General features: G+C 43.4%; 1 protein-coding gene across 1 annotated transcript in view; it reads left to right on the top strand.

Moving 5' to 3' along the window:
- The first annotated feature begins 457 nt into the window (after window positions 1–457).
- LOC137629618 (mitochondrial tRNA-specific 2-thiouridylase 1) overlaps window positions 458–21,879 on the top strand; it is a 50,715-nt gene continuing 29,293 nt past the window's right edge. The window contains exons 1-3 of the mRNA XM_068361116.1: window positions 458–925; window positions 14,605–14,770; window positions 21,430–21,614. Of these exons, the coding sequence (XP_068217217.1) occupies window positions 835–925; window positions 14,605–14,770; window positions 21,430–21,614 (442 nt within the window). The 5' untranslated portion in view covers window positions 458–834. The remainder of the gene's footprint in view (window positions 926–14,604; window positions 14,771–21,429; window positions 21,615–21,879) is intronic.

Here is a 21,879-nt window from a genome sequence, read left to right as displayed (position 1 = left end):
GCCTTGCTTTATTCCATTACTTACGCCTAATTTTTTTTCTACTCTTTCCCCAATGTCTAACGTAGTAGTCTCCCACATATACTTCAGCTATAGTTTATTATACTAGTATGTACTTTATATTGCTTTAATGTGTCTATCAGTGCTTCCCTTTTTATGGAATCAAAAGCTTTTTTGAAATCTAAAGAGGCAACTATGAGTTTTTTCTTATTTTTGAAAGTTTCTTCGACCATGTATTGTAAGATGAATATATTATCCTCAATCCTTCCTCCTTCTGTAAATCCCGCTTGACTATCCTCTATGGCATTATTACTTTTTAGATGCCCTTTATTTCATCCTTGATAAAAGCCATGTATATTTTATATGATAAATTTGTGAGAGCTATAGGTCTCAATAAGCTTAATAACAATAATAAGAACAAGCTTAGAAGCTTTGCACCTATCTATAAAGTGATAGAGTGCCCGCAAACATATTTCGCGGAGTGAGCAATAAGAAACCAGGAATCAGGAACCGGTGCCAATAGCGGGTCTTTAGCTACATTAATATACCATTGTGTCATGTTTAAGTTACATTGGGAAGCAATAGACGAAATAGACTAAAGAAATCTAACTGCACAGTGTAAATGGTTCGATTAATGACGTGAAAAGAATTAGGTTACGATGTCAAGCTTATGCAATGATTATAATCTAGATAATAAATTACCGTCGGGCAGAAGACGTAATACAAACTTTAAGAAAGTACGTCACAATCTTGCAGGTCATAAACAAGGTGTGGACTGCGTGTCATATGCCTTTTTGAACTAATATCCATCTTTTAACATAGAAACAAATAGAAACGATGTCTCGCGTCTTAAGGTTTCGACGTGTTGTCCTTGGCATTTCTGGAGGTGTGGATAGTGCAGTGTCAGCGTTACTGCTGAAAAGGAAAGGTAGGCTGATTGTTTTCTGGTATATTTGATATAGAGACAATGCGGGGTAAATATTTACCCGAGCACATCCAGCTGGAAGTAAGTTTTTACCTGTGCACCGCCTGTAGTAAGCCAAATCTTTACTCGTGCACCGCCAGTAGTAAGCCATATCTTTACTCATGCACCGCCAGATCTTTACTCATGCACCGCTGGTAGTAAGCTAAATCTTTACTCGTTCACCGCCGGTAGTAAGCAAAATCTTTACTCATGCACCGACAGTATTAAGCCAAATCGGTAAAACTCACTATATTACAGATTCTCATCTCGAACAATAAATATATGTTTTCCTGTAGTAAATAACGTGATTTGACCGAAGTTGACCTTCATTTCAACCACAAACAAACAGAACAATCAGTTCGACTAACTTTAAGTAGCCGAAGTGGTTTCCATATACCCTTTACACTATATAAATAGGTACAAAAGTGTACAGAACCTAACAAACCCACCTAACCTAACCTAGAAGTTCCCAAGTCACAACCCCTAGCCGGGGCCAAGCCCCTGGACCTCCTTCCCAGGTCACAACCCCTATCCAAGGTTCTACTTGCAAATATATAAAATTAAAGAAATTAATGACTTACATTTATGACCGCGACGACGATACTTGTGGGTCACTGTTGTGACTGTGAGTCTGTGACGTCTTAACTTCTTTGTCTTAGTTTAGTACTGCACTTGGAACATTGCAAACGTTGGGCTATTACATTACGAGAAGGGATTGTGGCCTCTCAGAGATTGACTACGGTCTTTCTATTCTCGAGGTCGTTCGCCTTTATAACGACAGCGTACTATTGGGGAAGCTCCTTTCCCATGCGTGGGTTAGGTTGCTCTTCCGATTGTTTGTCTCGATCATTTTTAGTGAAATTATAATTGTATTTTAACTTTTGAGCTTTTCTCCGTGGGGAACACTTCCCTTCGGAGGATCAGTGGTTCTCACTAGTAGTGAATATTCTTAGCTGATTTAAATAAGTGAAATTGTGTTTTTATTACAGTTACTCCGCTCCCCCCTTCTCCGTGGATGTTGACTGGGGAAGGATGGGCACAATACTTGTTTTTATGTTGTTCCCTCGGAGTTCATCTTCAGAGTTCCTCCCTAGGGAATTTCTGTTAAGTAATTAATTTTATTTTTTCCCCAGTTAACTATGCAGGTTTTCTTCGTTCGACTAAGAGTGCCGACGAAGCAGAGCTGTTCTGTTCATGCCTGGGGAACCTGCTGTCACTGCCGTCCCTCAGAGGACGTCGTCATGGGCGTCATTCCTTCTCTAAGAAGTACTTCCGTGACAACATCACCAGCACTTCAGATCATCTTAGAACGCTAAAGGAGGTTCGCCTCCAGGGGTTGGACAACTTCCCTTCTGAGGGAAAGTTTCCTCCCCTGGTGTGAGGTTGTTTCTCCCTTCAGAGCGAGAACCCACATCTTAATAAATATATCGTCTCCGACTGCTGTTGCTGCCTTCGCCCAGACTTCTCTCCCCCCTTGCTGAGTTTCTCTTCCTTCAGGGGCGGAGCATGGTCTTGGCAAGTCTCTTCTACGAAGTGCTTACCTCTCTCATTCGCGAGAGAGGCCACTCATAGAGACTCCTCTTCGGAGGATTACTACTGTTAAAGGTCAGCTTGCTGATCCACCGGTCATCATGGGCGTCTTCAAGGCTCTTCCACTCATAGACTCCTCTTCGGAGGATCGCTACTGTTAAAGGTCAGCTTGCTGATCCACCGGCCCTCATGGGCGTCTTCAAGTCTCTTCTACGAAGTGTTCACCTCTTTCGTTCGCGAGAGAGGCCACTCATAGAGATACCTCTTCATAGGATCACGCTGCTCATCAGTTCCTGATCATCCTACCAGCAGACCTACCAGCGGACCTACCAGCTCAACCTTGCGCTGCAACATAGTCCATGGACTTTGGTCCTGGACTCTTCTATGGACCTTTCACGGTTGCCATCAGTGGATGTTCGCCCTGCCAAAGGGCACATCCCAGCTCCTGATCGTCTTACCAGCTGACCTGCCGATCTACCAACACATCCTTACGCCGCTGGTAGTCCTTTGGACTTTGGCCTGGACTCTTCCGTGGACCTTTACAGTCTCCATCATGGATGTTTGCCCTTCCAACGGGCTCATCCCAGTTGCTGGTCGTCCTGCCAGCTGACCTGCCAACCTACTAGCGCTACCTTCACGCGTGCGCGAATAGTCTCCCCTGCCCGCGCCAACGGTCTTGCGTGCGCGCACGCTCCGACAGTCTTCCGCGCGAGTGCCAATGCTCTTGCGCGCGCCAGCAGTCTTCCGCGCGGGCGCAGATGATTTTCCGCGCGCGCAAGCGTTGATGCTCTTGCGCGCGCGCCAACAGTTTTCCGCGCACACGCGTGCGCTAACAGTCTTCCGCGTGCATGCACCGACAGTCTACCACGCACGCGCTCCGACAGCCTTCCGCGTGCCTGCGCCGACAGCCTTCCGCGCATGCGTGCGCGTGCCGACGGCCTTACACCTGAGCGAACGGCATTCCGTGCGTGGGCGCCGATGGTCTCCCGCGCGAGCGCCCGATGGCCTTCCGTGCGCATGCGCGCCGACCGTCTTCTGCGCGCGGGTGCTGATGGTCTCCCGTGCCAATGGTCTTCCGGACGCGCGCGCCAACAGTCTCCACGTAGTACTCTCACGCACGCGCCAATGCACCCGCCCTTGCGCAACCAGTCACACGCTTCGGCGCATTCTAGGGAGAATGCACAAAACCACACAGTGCCTTACTGCGCGCCAGCGCTTTTCCGCACTTTCCTGCGCAGTTGCAGTCTCAGATCCAATGCGCCAGCTCTTGCCAAAGAGTCAGGGCTCGCAGATCCAATGCACCAGCTTTTGCCTAAGAGCCAGCGCTTGCCTGCTCTCTAGGCAGAAATCGAGCACGAGCATCATCCTGTGTGCCATCGCTCCAGTACTCTCTTACACACTCGCGCAATAGGCAGTAAAAAGGAATAAAACTTTTTGGACAGGTCACCATTGCCCCATTCCTCCCCGCAAACACATATTGCCACCGGGAAAAGAGGAATAAGGCTTCACAGAAAGATTCAAGATCCTGTATTATCTGGAGAAGGGCACTCAAGAATGCTAGAACATCGGTCAGCCTCTCAAGGACTGCTAGCTCCGCTAGGGCATTATGCAGAAAAGTTTCCAAACCTTTTGCAGCTCCTGATAGAGTCTCCAAGAGAACCCTCTCCACATCACAGACAACCCACTTCGACACCTACCACAAGCTATAGCTTTGCTATGATTGTACGCCTGGAGACTACCCAATACCTCTTTTTGCGAAAAGGTTGTCTAGATATCTGAGGAATTCCTCAGCATCAGTCTACCAGGCAGTATAACATCTTGTGTGGTTGGTGTCATGTGAAAGTGTGTCTCTCCACTTAATACCTCGATTCCAGCAATAGCGGAATCCTTGAGTACAGTATATACAAGAGGAAAAGACCCCCTATTCAGTTTCGATAGGTAAAGATGATCACTCAACCTTGATCCTTCACCTTCAAACTGAAAGAAAGGGACACCCTCTCATTGATAGACTTTTCTTAACTCATACGGACTTACAATTTGCCTTTCCCCAGTCGGAATTGAGACCATCCTCTCGGAACATGGTTCAAATTCTCCTATCCCTAAAGAGACCTCCTTATGTTCCACTTCACCAGGCAACAAATTTTCTCCTGATTTAAGAACACAATGTTCCTACACACTCGGACAGCAACCATACGAGTCAAGGAACTTCATGGTCTCTCTTTTGACATCGCCCATTATTGAGAAGGGCGAAAGACAGTGTTCAGTTTCGTCCCTGAGTATGTCGCCAGACACAGTCTCCAGAGGTGACGGATCCTACACAAGTCTCCACTCGGTAACGGACGATCCAGATCATCTGTTACTGTACCCAGGGTAAGGTATGAGACTTTACCCAAAGAGAACGGCAACAGCCCACCCAGTCCCTTCTCTTGTCATCAGCACTGGGAGAGACTAGAGGAGGATCACCGAAACATCATCTCGACATGACGACTCACAGTGTCAGGGGCATAACTATGCCCCTGGTCCTTCTTAGCAGATTACTCTGTGACACAGGTTTTACAAGAAAGGATGTGAATGCTCCAGGAGACTTTCACAACCTTCCTCCTGCAAGACGTGACCCACAGAAACTCGATAGGATCTCTATCGGTTCGGTGGTGGCTGCACAACAGCTGGTTGTATACCTCAAGCTCCTTATTGGACAAGTAGCAGAAGGTTGAGGGCACTGTTACCCGGTTTTAGTCTGCGTGAATGAAAAGATTTGACGGGCTCTTATTCTTTTCTTCATCCTACCCTCTCGTGAGGAAAGCAGCATCCTGGGTTCTCTGCATAAGCTGACCTCAAACCACTGCAGGTAAACCATGCTCCCTTGTGTACCTAGTATTAAGCTAATACTGTTGCGTCCCCATACCCTGGCGAGGTGGTATTGGGAAAGTCTTGGTTACATTAGGTTTTTCATACATAGACTCAGAATAACTTTACCATGACAGTCACATTTTTAAATATTTAACTTAGCCGGTGAATATATAATAGCTGCTGCTCCAGCGGCTCGACAGAAAACACACACAAAAACTCGCGAGCGATCGCTATGAAGGTTGCGGGTGTGCCCACCAGCGCCAACTATCGGCCAGATACCGCATATACATGTAAACAGACCCAATTTTTTCTCTGTCGGCCTTAACGACAAGACGTATCAATACTCGCTGTATAACCTGGAGTTTTCTCAACATATTTGGTGAAGTACTTCCTTTTGGTTTGAGCTTTCGCAGTGCAGGTGTTTTATCTTCAACTTAAATCTTGAACTCGTTTTGGATAGATTTAATTTTTGATGACTTTGGATTGTTTTTTGGACTTTCTTTGACTTTTAAATGGCCGACCCTTCCCTTAGTACGGAAGTGTGTTTTAGGCTTTTAGCAATTATCTTATCACGTTATAAATTAATTATAGATTTTCCTCTATATATTTTATATCTCAACCGCCTTTATTAGGCCTCTTCGATTAGCTTTCCATTTATAATAAACATCAAGATAAATTTTAATGATTTGTTTACTGTATATGCGACCTTTCCTGAGAGTAGGCGGTCCTAACTTGGAAACCGAAGTTAAACAACGTTGAGCCCTTTCAATCGTAAATAACTTTTACAGAGCAAATGATTTAAAACTTATTAAATGAATATTTTTTTAGTAGATATTTTATGAAAGATTTTCTTTGAATAGTCTTCGTACTGTTTCAAAGATGAACTAACGTTTAGTTTATTTATGCTACGCAGTTTGTGCTCTATCATTACAGTAGAGAGAGAGAGTATCACGGTTTCACTTTGCAGAAAGAGTAAATCGATTCTGACGTTTTGTTCATTCTTCTTTCAAAGCTTAAATGTTTTAAATACTATTTTAAAGGAACTTTTTAATTGAAAAACCTTTCAGTTTTTTCCTTTGGTCAAATAACCTGTTTATTGACGAAAGGTAAGTGGGCTCTTCTCTTCGGTGCGAAATCAAGAGAGAGAGAGAGAGAGAGAGATAGAGACGGAGAGAGAGAGAGGAGAGAGAACGTTCCGATCTTTATTCTCGTCCCAAGCGAGTAACGTTTTTCTCGAGTCAGTTTTTTACTCTCGTCCCTAGTCTCTGTACGGGGAGAAAGGATAAAACGTTTTTAGTTTTTATTCTCGTCCCAAGGCACTGTACGGTGAGAGATTGAAAACGTAGTTTTGAATGAACTAGTGTTTAGTCTCCTTCCCAGCCACTGATCTTTTTATCTTAAAATATGTTTACTGTTTTTTGCTTGTATTAATGTGCTTACATTATACGACTGATTTCGCAATTATAACCTTTTGATGAGGGTAGAATTGCGTGCTTCAGGTAGAAATCAGTTTTATTCATACCTAATGTGAATTGTTAAAAAATTCGATTTCAGTGAAATAAGTGCAAAACAGAAAATCGTAGTGATAAAGTGATAATTGCGCAAAGTGTTATCAGTGTTGCGACCGAGGGTTCGTCTGTTCGTGCCTGTCGTTCGCCTAGTCCGAGACCTCTTGCAAGCTCCCAAGCCCAGGGGAGAAGTAATGTCGTACGACTTATGGGTTCGAGAGGACTTGATCAGCGAACAAACGTTCCCTCTATGGTTTCAGGCGTGTCTCATCAACACCGCCCCTACCATAAGACGAGCGAGACGATTTTCTCCTCGTCATCCGAAGGCTTTTTGCATAAGAAACCGTGGAACAAGGTTTCGAGGCCCTTTAAGCGAAAGTCAGTCCTTTCAGGACAGGTCCAGCGTCCTGGTTTTAACTATTAGGACAGCTCTGACCCTATGCAGTCATCGGAAGACTGCTCGCCGCCTAAACAAAAGCGTAACACAGGCTCCGAGAGTCTTTTTGTAGGCAAGGTTTTGCAGTCACAGACGTTACCCTCGTCTCTTACCGCAACCATTCCCGTTGATCCTAAATGGGTTGTACGGCAAGACATGCAGAATAAGCTTGCCTCTCTTATGGAGGACTATTCTGCTGAGCAGGTTCACGATGATCCTCGCCGCTTAGCTGATCGAGATCCTGGCCGTCAGCCGCCCAAACGAACCTTTGCTCGTCCTGTTGACGTTGACGTTACAAAGTCACGTCAGTCACGTTTTGTAGAGCCTCACTCGATGCAGTCCAGTGTTGACTTTCAGCCGCTTGTGGACGTTCAGCCGCTGCCGCATGCTCTTGTTGACGTTCAGGACGTTCGCCAACCAGCGAAGTAGACTTGTTTTGACGTTGAGCGTCAAGCACCGCAGTCAAGAGTTGTTTTGACTGCTCAGTCTAGGCAGTCAAGGCAGTCTCGAGTTGACGTCGAGCGTCCTCCCGCACCTGTTGGTTGTTGCTGGTCAGTCCTTTAAGCAGTTACATGACATAGCGTCCTTGACTGCTACTGTTGCTCCTTTGCGTGTGGACTCTGTTTGTCAAGCATTGCCACCACGGCAGGTCTCTCCCTTGCTTGAGACTCGGCTATTGTCGGACAAGGTTCCTTCAGATGAGGAAGTTGCTGTTCCCCCTCCTACTGATATTCCCTTGAGGACTCTGTCAGACGGAGAGGAGCCTAAAGCTGCTCAGCCCTCTATGGACTTTAAATAAATCATGCTGATTTTTAAGGATCTTTGTCCGGATCTTTTTGTAACTGCTGCTCCTCGTTTGCCTAAACGTCAGAGTTTACACTAGGCCTAGCTACTTCGAAGCCGTTGTTTTATAAGCTAGTGCTCTCTCGCTCTTCTAAGAGAGCTTTACGTTTGTTAGGCGACTGGTTTATCACCAGGAGAAGTTTGGGGGAGACAGCCTTTGCTTTCCCTACTTTTAAGCTGGCTTATAGAGCGAGAGTCTGATATGACACGGGAGAAGTTCTTGGCTTGGGAGTTCCTGCCTCTGCCCAGATAGACTTCTCAAACCTCATAGACTCTCCCTGGCGCCTGGCCATGAGACGCTCCAAGATTTTATGGTCGACTTCAGAGCTAGACCATCTCCTGTTAGGAGTTTTTTCGAGCGTTTGAAGTTTTGCTGTACAATTATGTCATGCATAAACAAGGCTTTCAGGGATGGCTCCAATGATCTGACAGCCACGTTCTCTGCAGGAACAAGTCCCTCAGGGATGGCTCCAATGATCTGGCAGCCATGTTCACTGCAGGAGTACGTAAGAGGCAAGTGCGCTCAATGTGTTCATTGTCAAGACAAACTTCACGATGAAGTCTACCAGGCTGTCTTGACAGCATTAATGGAAGGCGACTGGATGGTCTCTCTCGACCTTCAGGAGGCATACTTCCACATTCCTATACACCCGGATTCCCAACCGTTTCTGAGGTTTGTTTACAGGAATGTGGGGTACCAGTTTCGAGCCCTGTGCTTTGGCCTCAGTCCTGCTCCTCTCGTGTTTACGAGGCTCATGAGGAATGTGGCAAAATCCCTCCATCTATCGGGGATCCGAGCCTCCCTGTACTTGGACGACTGGCTTCTCAGAGCATCGTCCAGTCTTCGCTGTCTGCAGGATCTACATTGGACGTTGAGTCTGGCCAGGGAGTTGGGACTTTTGGTCAACCTAAAAGTCCCAACTGATCCCATCCCAGATTATTCTATATTTGGGGATGGAGATTCGCAGTCCAGTTTTTTCGGGCTTTTCCGTCTGCCACCGAATAGAACAAGCCCTGCTCGAAGTCCAACTAATGCTGAAAAGAAAACGTTTGTTCAGTCAGGAGTTGGAACAGTCTCGTAGGGACTCTCTCATCCCTGGAGAAGTTTGTCTCACTAGGGAGACTACACCTTCTGCCTCTCTGGTTCCATCTAGCCTCTCACTGGAACTAGGACAAGACGTTAGAGACGGTATCATTCCCAGTCTCCGAACCAGTAAAGGCATGCCTGAAATGGTGGGACAGCAATATCAGTCTGAGAGAGGGACTATCCCTAGCAGTCAAGAACCCAAACCACGTGTTGTTCTCAGACGCGTCGGATTTGGGTTGGGGTGCGACCCTGGACGGTCGGGAATGTTCGGGTCTGTGGACCTCAAGTCAGAAGAGCATGCACATCAACGGCAAGGAGCTATTAGCAGTCCACTTGGCCTTGATGATATTCGAAAGCTTCTTCGAAACTAAGTGGTAGAGGTCAACTCAGACAACACCACAGCTTTGGCGTACATCTCCAAGCAAGGAGGCACACACTCCTTCACGCTGCTCGAGATCGCAAGGGACCTTCTCTTATGGTCAAGAAATCGAGGCATCTCCCTGTTGACGAGATTCATCCAGGGGGACTTGAACGTCTTGGCAGACTGTCTCAGTCGGAGGGGTCAGGTGATACCCACGGAATGGACCCTCCACAAGGACGTGGGCAAGAGTCTTTGGGCTACTTGGGGTCAACCCACCATAGACCTCTTTGCCTCCTCGTTGACCAAAAGGTTACCAATCTATTGCTCTCCAGTCCTAGATACAGAAGCAATCCACATAGACGCGTTTCTACTGGATTGGTCTCTTCTGGACTTATATGCATTCCCACCATTCAAGATAGTCAACAAGGTACTGCAGAAGTTCGCCTCTCACGAAGGGACAAGGTTGACGTTGGTTGCTACCCTCTGGCCCGCGAGAGAGTGGTTCACCGAGGTACTTCAATGGCTGGTAGACTTTCCAAGAAGTCTTCCTCTAAGGGTAGATCTGTTACGTCAGCCCCACGTAAAGAATGTCCATCAAAGCCTCCCCGCTCTTCGTCTGACTTCCTTCAGACTATCGAAAGACTCTCAAGAGCTCGAGGCTTTTCGAAGTAGGCAGCCAGTGCGATTGCAAGAGCGAGGAGAGCTTCTACCATTAGAGTATACCAGTCGAAGTGGGAAGTCTTTCGAGACTGGTGCAAGTCAGCATCTGTGTCCTCGTCCAGTACCTCTGTAGCCCAAATCGCAGATTTTCTTTTACATCTGAGAAAGGTTCGCTCCCTTTCAGCTCCCACGATTAAGGGCTACAGGAGCATGTTGGCTTCGGTCTTTCGACATAGAGGCTTAGATCTTTCCAACAATAAAGATCTCCAAGATCTCCTTAAGTCTTTCGAGACCTCTAAGGAACGTTGTTTGGCAACTCCTGGATGGAACTTAGACGTGGTCCTAAGGTTCCTCATGTCAGACAGGTTTGAGCCATTACATTCAGCCTCCCTGAAGGATCTCACCCTCAAGACACTTTTCCTAGTGTGCTTGGCTTCGGCTAAAAGGGTCAGTGAACTTCATGCCTTCAGTAAGAACATCGGCTTTTCTACAGAAAAAACCGCTTGTTCACTTCAACTTGGTTTCCTGGCCAAAAATGAACTGCCTTCTCGTCCTTGGCCTAAATCTTTTGATATTCCTTGCTTATCAGAGATCGTAGGCAACGAACTGGAAAGAGTATTATGTCCTGTTAGAGCTATTAAGTTCTATTTAGCTCGTACTAAGTCATTACGAGGTAAATCTGAGGCATTATGGTGCTCAGTTAAGAAACCATCATTGCCTATGTCAAAGAATGCTTTGTCATATTTTATCAGATTTTTAATACGAGAAGCTCATTCTCACTTGAATGAGAAAGACCGATGTTTGCTTAAGGTTAAGACGCACAAAGTTAGAGCTATAGCAACCTCCGTGGCCTTCAAGCAAAATAAATCTCTGCAAAGTATTATGGACGCGACTTTTTGAGAAGCAAGTCAGTTTTCGCGTCATTTTACTTAAAAGATGTCCAGACTCTTTGCGAGGACTGCTACACACTGGGTCCATTCGTTGCAGCGAGTGCAGTAGTGGGTGAGGGTTCTACCACTACATTACCCTAATTCCAATATCCTTTTTAATCTGTCTCTTGAAATGTTTTTAATATTGTTTTTTGGGTTGTACGGAAGGCTAAGAAGCCTTTCGCATCCTGGTTGATTTGGCGGGTGGTCAAAGTCATTTCTTGAGAGCGCCCAGATTAGGGGTTTGATGAGGTCCTGTTGTATGGGTTGCAGCCCTTAATACTTCAGCTCCTGGGAATCTTTCAGCATCCTAAGAGGATCGCTGGGCTTCGTGAGGAAGACAGACTAATAAGGCAGAGTAATCGTCTAAGTCAACTTCCTTACCAGGTACCTTTATATATTTGGGTTTTGTTATGATATAACTGTCAAAAACTCTAAGCATATACAGTACGCTGTAAACTTTATTAACTCTGGTCTCTACCCACCACCATGGGTGTGAATCAGCTATTATATATTCACCGGCTAAGTTAAATATTTAAAAATGATATTTTAATTATAAAATAAATTTTTGAATATACTTACCCGGTGAATATATAAATTAAAGGCCCCCCCCCTTCCTCCCCGATAGAGACCCAGCGGAATGAGAAAAATTGGGTCTGTTTACATGTATATGCGGTATCTGGCCGATAGTTGGCGCTGGTGGGCACACCCGCAACCTTCATAGCGATCGCTCGCGAGTTTTTGTGTGTGTTTTCTGTCGAGCCGCTGGAGCAGCAGCTATTATATATTCACCGGGTAAGTATATTCAAAAATTTATTTTATAATTAAAATATCATTTCTGCACGTCTTGACACACAGCTTGCATAGGCCGCGGACCTTGCGTAGCAAGGTTTTAGCGAGGGCAGGGACTCCTTATCTTTGAGTACTAACATACTCGGGTAAGGAGCCCCCGGGCAAAGCCAAAAGCCAGATTGGCAGGGACGTCCACCCTTCCTAATGGGTGAGTCACCCCTAATAGATAGCGTGGTTTGTATTCCAGTTACGGAACAAATGACAAATTCGTAGATAATTTGTATTTTTCCTAACTATACAAACCTTAGCTATTTATACAAACTTGCCCGCCATCCCTATCCCCCTTGAAATCTTACCTCCAAGCTCCAAGAAAAGTGACTAAATCACAGGTGTGTGAATGGGAGTGGTAGCAAGCTAACCCCCCTATCCCCGCTAACTAGTGGTGTGGGTAGTTAACCCTCACTAAATTTTGATGGCTCGTCATTTCAGCTCCGCCAAAAGTATAACCCCCTAATAAATAGCTAAGGTTTGTATAGTTAGGAAAAATACAAATTATTTAAGAATTTGTCATATTTAAAATACATTAACCACATTGAAACAGATAGGTCATATATAAACTATAAAAAGACTTATGTCGGCCTGTTCAACATAAAAAAATTTACTGCAGCTTTGAACTTTTGAAGTTCTACTGATTCAACTACCCAATTTGGAAGATCATTCCACAACTTGGTCACAGCTGGAATAAAACTTCTAGAGTACTGTGTAGTATTGAGCCTCATGATGGAGAAGGCCTGACTATTAGAATTAACTGCCTGCCTAGTATTACGAACAGGATGTAACTGTCCGGGAAGATCTGTATGTAAAGGATGGTCAGAATTATAAAAAATCTTATGCAACATGCATAATGAACTAATTGAAGGACAGTGCCAGAGATTAATATCCAGATCAGGAATAAGAAATTTAATAGACCGTCCAACAGATTAAGATACAGTATACTGTTTAGCGTGGCATATTCCTTAAGGTAAGATTATTGAATGGTGCAATACCTGTAAACGGTTTGTAGAAAATGATACTGGTTTGTTATGTATTTTGTGGTGTTTTGAACGTTTTTGATAAAGATTCCTGTCGGAAATCCATGGTTTTTGAGTTATGGTGGGTCGACTACCCTAACTGAAAAGCTATAGCTTTAGTTTAGGTATCATTATTAATTACGTACGCAACACCTTAAAATATAGTGTAGCCTACATATCTAATTGTGTTGATATTTAAATAAACTTTTATAAATCTTTTAAATCAGTCATCGTCATAAAAAAGTCATCTTAAAAACAAAACAGTTACCGTAATCAAAACCGAGTAACAATAAGAAAACACTGTTAAAACAGGAGCTTTTGTTTGCCAGGAATTCCGGATACATAGAAAAGGGGGGTTTCCATCCCATTTTCTACGGAGCCATTTGTTCATCACCAGAAATAAAAATGGAGGGGGGTTCAAGTGCATGAAATTCTACTTATCTACTTTTATCTACTTGAATGATTGTTCATAGCTATTGTTAATCAATAAAAACAACGATAATAATCATGAGTTAAATGTAGGAATTTGCACAGTAATTACTTACATGTTACTATAGTCCATTTCTTTTATCGAGGCAGATTTGCACCGACTCGCAGTGGTGCCCTTTTAGCTCGGAAAAGTTTTCTGATCGCTGATTGGTTAGAATTATCTCTTCCAACCAATCAGCGATCAGGAAACTTTTCCGAGCTAAAAGGGCACCGCTGCGAGTCGGTGCAAATCTGCATCGCTAAAAGAAATTGACTATAGTTAACTGGAACACTTGATAAGATGAAGTACAGTGATTGTATTCTAGCACTATCTTTCACACTTTTTTCACTTAGAGACACAAGAGAGGTTGAAAAAGCTTGGAAGTATTAGCTATCAGTTAGAATATGATAGATCTTGGTAAAAAACTGGTTGAGGAGCACTTTATACAGTATAGATGTTGCCAGTTTGACATACTCACAAAATATGAAATGATTGGTGAATTTATGCCTGCTAGTCCAGGTGGCGCTAGTGTTTTGAGTTCGCTTCTTATTTTTATATTAACCCTTTTACCCCCAGGCTATATGGAAATTTCCAACCCTTAACCCCCAGGGGTTATTTTTTTTCAAGCACATTTTGCAGTATATTTCTTTTAAATTGCTCTAACAGCCTTAATTTTCATCACAGAGAGGTCAGGTTGGTCTCATTCTCTTGGAAAATGCCTGAAGTTTCTCAAAAAATTATCAAAAATATGCAAAAAAAAATTTAAATAGCAGTTTTCTGCAAGGACGTACCGGTACGTCCATGGGGGTAAAGGGATGAGTTTTGTGAAACGTACCAGTACGTCCTTTGGGGGTAAAAGGGTTAACAAAAGACATAAGAGTCAAGTTACTATTGCAGGCTTGAATGTTATCATGATAAGATTGATGGGATTTTCCAAATAAATGTTTTTTAATTGTTGATCAAATTTATTATCGATCCTTGGAATTCCATTTGAAATTTTTCAAATTTGTATTTTTCTCAACATGAAGCATTTCCTTTACAGCATAGTCATTTAATTGATTTTTTAAGTTATTCAAGTTCACTGATTTTCAAAGTTATACTTTCACAGGTTATGAGGTCATTGGCGTTTTCATGCGCAACTGGGATATCAAAGATGAAAAAGGTCACTGCCAGAGTGATACTGATGCTGAAGATGCAGAATGGATTTGCCGTCGTCTCAATATACCATTTCAAGAAGTGAATTTTGTTAAAGAATATTGGAATGATGTATTTACGTAAGTATTTATGATTTGATTGATTAATGTGTGGCCCTACGAGAGTAGAAATGTTTTTGAGAAAGTAGATAGGTGGTGGCAAGTGGATGCATGAATTGGATGTACCCTATCCTTTGAACTGTCTGCATACTTCAACTTTTTCCGTAGTTGCCATTCTGTTACCATATCTCTGTTACTGCAGCAAAACGTGCAACCTTGTTTATTAGAGCTATTGGACATTCTGTCTTCTGTTATATGTTTTTTGTATTTTATTGTATTTGTTTGTGCTTGTTTCATTCTGTTATGGATGAAGTAGAAGAATGTAGATGTGTTGGGAGTGATGTGACGGGATGTCACCTATGTCTACTTATTGTCATGCACTTTTTTTGGGCTCAAGCCATGTCGTCCTGATGGAAGGTTCCTATAAGTAGCTTCCAAAGGGTTATTTGACTACAGTGATATTCCCAGAGAATTTACCTTTAGGTCTCCAGAATTCTAACTCCTGGCACGAATATCCTTGAAATTTCTCTTAAGGATATCGCATAATATCAGGGGACGTATATCTTGATACGACACATAGCAATCTTCACCCCGAATAGCGTTTTCGCTTCGAGGGGGAAAGTGGCAAAAATAGAAGGGGAGCCGTTATCAAGGTTACCCTTCCTCCCGTACTACTACGAGTACAGTACCTTTTGTTGCTAGGTTTGTTCATATGGAATATGCAAACCTCGAGACTTTTTCCTGAGTCTGGTATGACTCTTCCCTGTAGGGGGCAGGAAGCACTAATATAGTTCATGATTACAAGTAATGACGTATAACAGTAACGTCATATGTCTCTAAGGTCTGAGTGACCAAGGAAATATTGTCTTGAGGTTAAGGCACAATAGGAAATCCACAGATACATTAATGCTCTGGTAATCTTCCATCAGGACTACTTGGCCTGAACCCAAAAAAAGGATTTTGAGCAAAGTGAAAAATCTATTTTTGGGTGAGATAGCCATGTCGTCTTGATGGACCAGCCCTCCGTTTTATGAAAAGGCCTTGGCAAATCCCTCGCGAATCTACTATATCTGTAGCACCTTGCTCAACGCTACAAGGAATAAACATGGCGACGATGATGGCGCCATCTAGATACGCAAATAGTAACGGAGGAAGGGTACCTTATTAACGGCTCCCCTTCGTTTTTTGCCACTTTCCCCCTCGAAGCGTAAACGCTATTCGGGGTGAAGATTGCTATGTGGCATGTCAAGAATACGTCCTCTGATATTATGCGATATCCCTAAAGGGATACTTTAGGGGTATTTGCGCCAGGAGTTAGAATTCTGGAGACCTTAAGGTAAATTCTCTGGGAATATCACTGTACTGTAGTCAAATATACCCTAGGAAGCTACTTAAAGGAACCTTCCATCAGGACGACATGGCTATCTCACCCAAAAATAGATTTTTATATCAGTTATTACTAATCATGTAGTTTATTTATTTCCTTATTTCCTTTCCTCTCTGGGCTATTTATCTATGTTGCAGCCCTTGGGCTTATAGCATCCTGCTTTTCCAACTAGGGTTGTAGCCTATCTAGTTAATAATAATAATAATAATAATAATAAGGTCCCCTTTTTTTCATTTGTTTGATGTTGGCTACCCAAAATTGGGGGAAGTGCCTTGGTATATGTCTATGTATGTAATAATAACAACAGCAATTACACTTGAGGTAGACTGGATTTAATGTGTTGGGATAGGGTCAAGAGACTCTTGGCAATACAGGGAGTAATAAACTGTATGGTTCTGATCACGGCGTCGTCCGACAATTCTCCTATGTACTGTATTTGCATGGGTGCTATTATAGTATGCTATCTACCGCCGATTTTGCTATCTACCACCCCTTTCTGACTATAGTATGATACCTACCATCAGTCCCTAAGGATACGTTCTTGCTAATCTGCCTCTAACAAGGAGGATCGCTACCGACTTGATAAACTAACCTAACCTAACCTAACCTAACCTAACCCAACCCAACCCTAACCTAACCTAACCCAACCCAACCCTAACCTAACCTAACCTACCCTACCCTACTCTACCCTACAAACTGCTTATAATTATGCACCCATATTGTCCTGCCAATAAATATTATTAAACTATCATTAAAGTCCAATGAGGATAACATACTGGTGGTAAGTAATCTGTTTGATAATCCTCATCAAACAGGAGGATTAACATTGACGGTAGATAACATACTTTGTGGTAGATACCATACTATAGTAGAAATTCGACGGTAGATAGCATACTATAATAGCACCTTTGCATGTTGGTTGGGTGGAAACATAATTAGTCTGCTTTACTTCTGGAAGTTTCCACTTAATTTTGGGGGGGATTGTAGCCACTTTGGATAATGGTAGCCTACTGTATGTCTTCTTTTTCCCCTTTAGTTACCGCATTCCATGATGTCATCTTTCTGCTTAAATATAGATACTATTAGACTCTCCTCCCATTCTTTAGGCATTATTTCTTCTTCCCATATTGCTCTCAATAAATCCACCATACATTCATCCCCCTCTGTCTATAGTATCTTGACCATTTGAATTTGAAACTTTGATGGGCCTGGTGCTTTACCGTACTTCATTTTACTCAATGCCTGCTTTACTTCTATATTTTAAACATAAGACTTACCTGGTAGTTATATATATAGCTTACGTCCCTGACGTCTCGGCAAAAAATTCAAAACTCGCGCCAATCGCCGATTGGATAGCCAGGTGTACCACTTGTGCTCCCCTAGCGAGGTACCTTGAAACCATTCCATGAATCCTCATATATCTTCCCTGCCGCCGCTAGCGGCATTCGTTGGATATTCTCCTCGCTAATTACCTGATATTATTGCTGCTTCTTTGGTGATGTACAATAATTTGGTTTTGACTCTCGCTTGTTTGGATTTGCTATTGGATACTCTTGATTTATGTTTGGATTTTGATATTTTGACCCTTGCTTGTTGATCTCTCTTACAAATTTTTCAAAATGGCCACCCCCCCCTTAACTTTTAGAGTGTGTGTGTGAGTGGGTGTAAGACCCGTTTGGCTAAGGCCTCAATTGATCCACATTTGCTCTGTGTTAAATGCAGAGGTAAGGTATGTGAGTTGGATAATAGGTGTGACGAATGCATTCTATTATCTGAGCATGAGTGGCTAGAGTTTGATCGCTATACGCGTAAATTAGAAAGAGATAGGTTGAGGCGTAGTTCTTCTCACTCTTCCAGAGACTTTTCCTCTTCCCATGTCACCGAACCTATTCCTTCCTCTGTAGTGGTTGTTTCTGATCCCACTACGGTTACTGCTAATGAGCCTATGCTTAAAGATATGATGTTGGCTATTCAAGCGTTGGGCGCGAAGGTTGAATCTATCGTAGCGGACAGGACGCAATTAAGGTCCGACGTGAAACAGCTTAAAAGTGACAGTGCTAGAAGTGTAGTGAACGTGTTTAGTGCAGTGGAGGGTGCCCTTGCTCGGGCTTGTCGTTCTCCTAGTCTTAGACCTCTTCCAAGCTCCCCAACCCCTGGGATAAGGAATGTTGAACGACGAAAGGAAACGAGAGGCTTTAGCTCCCGAGCAGACGTCCCCTCGAGCGTTCCTGTTGACGTTTCCCAGGACGTTCACCCTCACCATAGGAAAGGTGAGGTTAAGGTGTTTTCTTCATCCTCGGATGAAGCGGTTCCTAAAAGAGGCTGGCGTCAAGCGTCCAGACCTCTTAAGAGGAAATTGGATAATGTCAACCAACGTCCTACCAGGACACCGCAAGTTCCTGGTTGTAGCCATTGGAGCAATCCAAAGCGTTTTCCTTCCACCGAAGAGAGCTCGCCTGCCAAATGTCCTGCTAGGACGTTGGATTCTGTAAAGAATCGTCCAGTTGTTGGGCAGTTGTCTGAACCAGGCATGACCTTAGTTCATGCTCCTCCTCCACCAGCAGATTAGTTATCACCCTCTGGACGCTCTAAGCGTTCTGTGAGCGGCGTGGAGAGCGAACCTGTGATTGACGTAGTGTCACCTGTATCCCAGGTTGACCCGAATCTTAATATGCTGCAAGAGATGCAGCAAAGACTTTCATCATTTATGCAAAGCTACCAAGCTACAGACAGTAAAAGCGTAGCGTGTCTGGATCCTGGGCGTCAGGAAGCTTCCTTTCTGGACGCCAAGCGGCGCAAGGCGGTGAGTCGTGAGACATTTGAAGACGAACGTTTGGACGTCTCCCCTGTTAAATGTCCTAAAACTGTTCCTTATAAGGAAAGTGGGAATAATCTTGAACCCGAATGCAAACGTGACGCCAGGCGTCAAGTAGCAAGTCGTGACAGTGAGTGTCAAGTGACCAGACGCGTCTAGTGTTCAACAGCGTGAAGCTCCGAGCGTCCAGGTAAACGTGACCTTTACAAGGTGTTACAAAAGTTTGTGTCAAGCGAAGGGACCAGAATGACGCTAGTAGCCCCTTTTGGCCCTCAAGAGAATGGTTCATAGAGGTACTGGAATGGATGGTGGACACTCCAAGAAGCCTTCCATTAAGAGTAGATTTACCCAAACAACCCCACTTGGAAGGGCACCATCAAAGTCTCCAAAATCTTCAGTTAACTGCCCTTCAGACTATCGAAAAACTCACAAGAGCTAGAGGCTTTTCGAAGGAGGCAGATAGAGCTATTGCAAGAGTAAGAAGAGCTTCGATCATCAGGGTCTATCAATCCAAGTGGGAGGTTTTTAGAGAATGGTGCAGAGTCAACTCTTTCCTCATCCAGTACCTCTGTAACTCAGATTGCTGACTTCCTTTTATTCCTGCGAAGGAAGCCAAATTTTTCTTCATCCACCATCAAGGGATACAGGAGTATGTTGGCAACTGTATTCAGGCACAGAGACTTGGACCTTTCGAATAATAAGGACATACACGAACTTCTTAAATCTTTTGATACATCAAAGCAACGTCACCAGGATTCACCAGCTTGGAATCTGGATATAGTCCTGGAGTTCCTTATGAGTGACAGGTTTGAGCCCTTGCACTCTACGTCTCTTAAGGACCTCACGATGAAAACCCTTTTCTTGGTTAGTCTGGCAACAGCCAAGAGAGTTAGTGAAATTCATGCGTTAGTAAAAACGTGGGTTTTCGAAATAACAAAGCTGTCTGCTCTTTGCAGTTGGGCTTTCTCGCCAAGAATGAACGCCTTTCTCAACCTTGGCCTAAGGCTTTTGAGATTCCAAATCTTTCGAGTGTGGTTGGCGAAGAGTTAAATCGAGTCCTATGCCCAGTAAGAGCCCTAAAGTTCTACCTGGACAGAACGAAGGAGCTGCGAGGCAAGTCGGAAGCCCTGTGGTGCTTGGTCAAGAAGCCTTCCTTGCAGATGTCAAAGAATGCCGTCTTTTTTCATCAGACTTTTAATAAGAGAGGCTCATGCACATTGCAGTGAGACAGACTTAAGACTTTTAAAGGTCAGGACTCACGAAGTTAGAGCTGTAGCAACCTCAGTGGCCTTCAAACAAAATAGATCGTTGCAGAGCATTATGGACACAACCTTTTGGAGGAGCAAATCTGTGTTTGCTTCACACTATTTGAAAAGTGTCCAGACTCTTCATGAGGACTATTACACTCTGGGACCGTTCGTAGCAGCGAGTGCAGTAGTGGGGAAGGATCCACCACTACATTCCCATAATCCTAATACCTTTTCTTCTCTTGGAACTTTTAATTTGGTTTTTATGGTTGTCTTGTGGAGATTGCGACAGTCTTCGGCAATCATTGATTTGGTCAGGTGGTCAGTTTTGTTCCTTGAGACCGCCCGGAACTGGGTATTAGAGGAGGCTCTGTCACATAGAAGTTTGTACACTGGTTTGACAGCTCCTAGAGATCTTCAGCCCCCTGGGTGGATCGCTGGATCTCATAAGGAAAGCGGACATAATGGCAGAGAATCATTGAAGTCAGCTTCCTTATCAGGTACGAACCCTTAAGCTTGTTTTGTATTAACTCTTAGCAGAATTCCAACTATATTGACTGTCTCTAACCCTCCACCAAAGGTGTTAATCAGCTATATATATAACTACCAGGTAAGTCTTATGTTTAAAAATGTTATTTTCATTATAAAATAAATTTTTGAACATACCTGTAGTACTTACCTGGTAGTTATATATAATTAAATTCCCACCCTCCTCCCCTCTAGAGACTAGAGGCATGGAAGATATGAGGATTCACGGAATGGTTTCAAGGTACCTCGCTAGGGGCGGACAGGTGGTACACCTGGCTATCCAATCGGCGATTGGCGCGAGTTTTGAATTTTCTGCCGTGACGTCAGGGACGTAAGCTATATGTATATAACTACCAGGTATGTTAAAAAATTTATTTTATAATGAAAATAACATTTCTGTCTGTCTTTTATGCAATTGCATTAAGGTCCTCAACTTACAAACATTTGGAGATATATGTACAAATCCAACTGAAATCATAAAGATATTGAATAAAAAGTTCATGATGAAATACGTACTGTAATAAAATTATATTATATCATTTATTGCAGCAAGCAAGATGACCTTCACAATATGAACGGGACTATTCGTTGACTTTTGTTGCTGAGAATCGAAGGCATGTTGAGAACTTTCTGTATTTATGATTAATCAGTCATTTATTTTCTCTCAAGTCATTGTTTATTAATGGTAATTTTTCCAACGCAGGTACATGCTTGAAGAGTATAAGGCAGGTTTTACACCCAATCCTGATATATTGTGCAATAAGAATATGAAATTCTCAACGTTCCTTCAGCATGCACAGGATGTCCACAACACAGAAATCATAGCAACTGGACATTATGCTCGAAATTCTTTTGGAGAAGATCTTCAATATTATGACCCAGATAAAGGTAAGAACTAGAGTGGCATTCAGGAGAGTGTAGACCTCCGCCACGTCAGCTTATTTCTCGACCTTTTGTTTGACCTTGACTGTGACCTTAACATGTATGAATTGGCTTGGATTTTCATACACTCAAATATGAACCAAGTTTAAAGTCTTTGTGACAACGATGTCCAAACATATGGCTGATTACATGAATTGGACATTTTGCTGGACCGCGACCTTGACCTTCCAAAATTTAATAATTTCCAGCTTTTTACATAACAGTTAATCCC

Source organism: Palaemon carinicauda, chromosome 2 (assembly GCF_036898095.1).
Source record: "Palaemon carinicauda isolate YSFRI2023 chromosome 2, ASM3689809v2, whole genome shotgun sequence".
NCBI lineage: Eukaryota > Metazoa > Arthropoda > Malacostraca > Decapoda > Palaemonidae > Palaemon > Palaemon carinicauda.
This window is presented reverse-complemented; position numbering and strand designations above follow the sequence as displayed.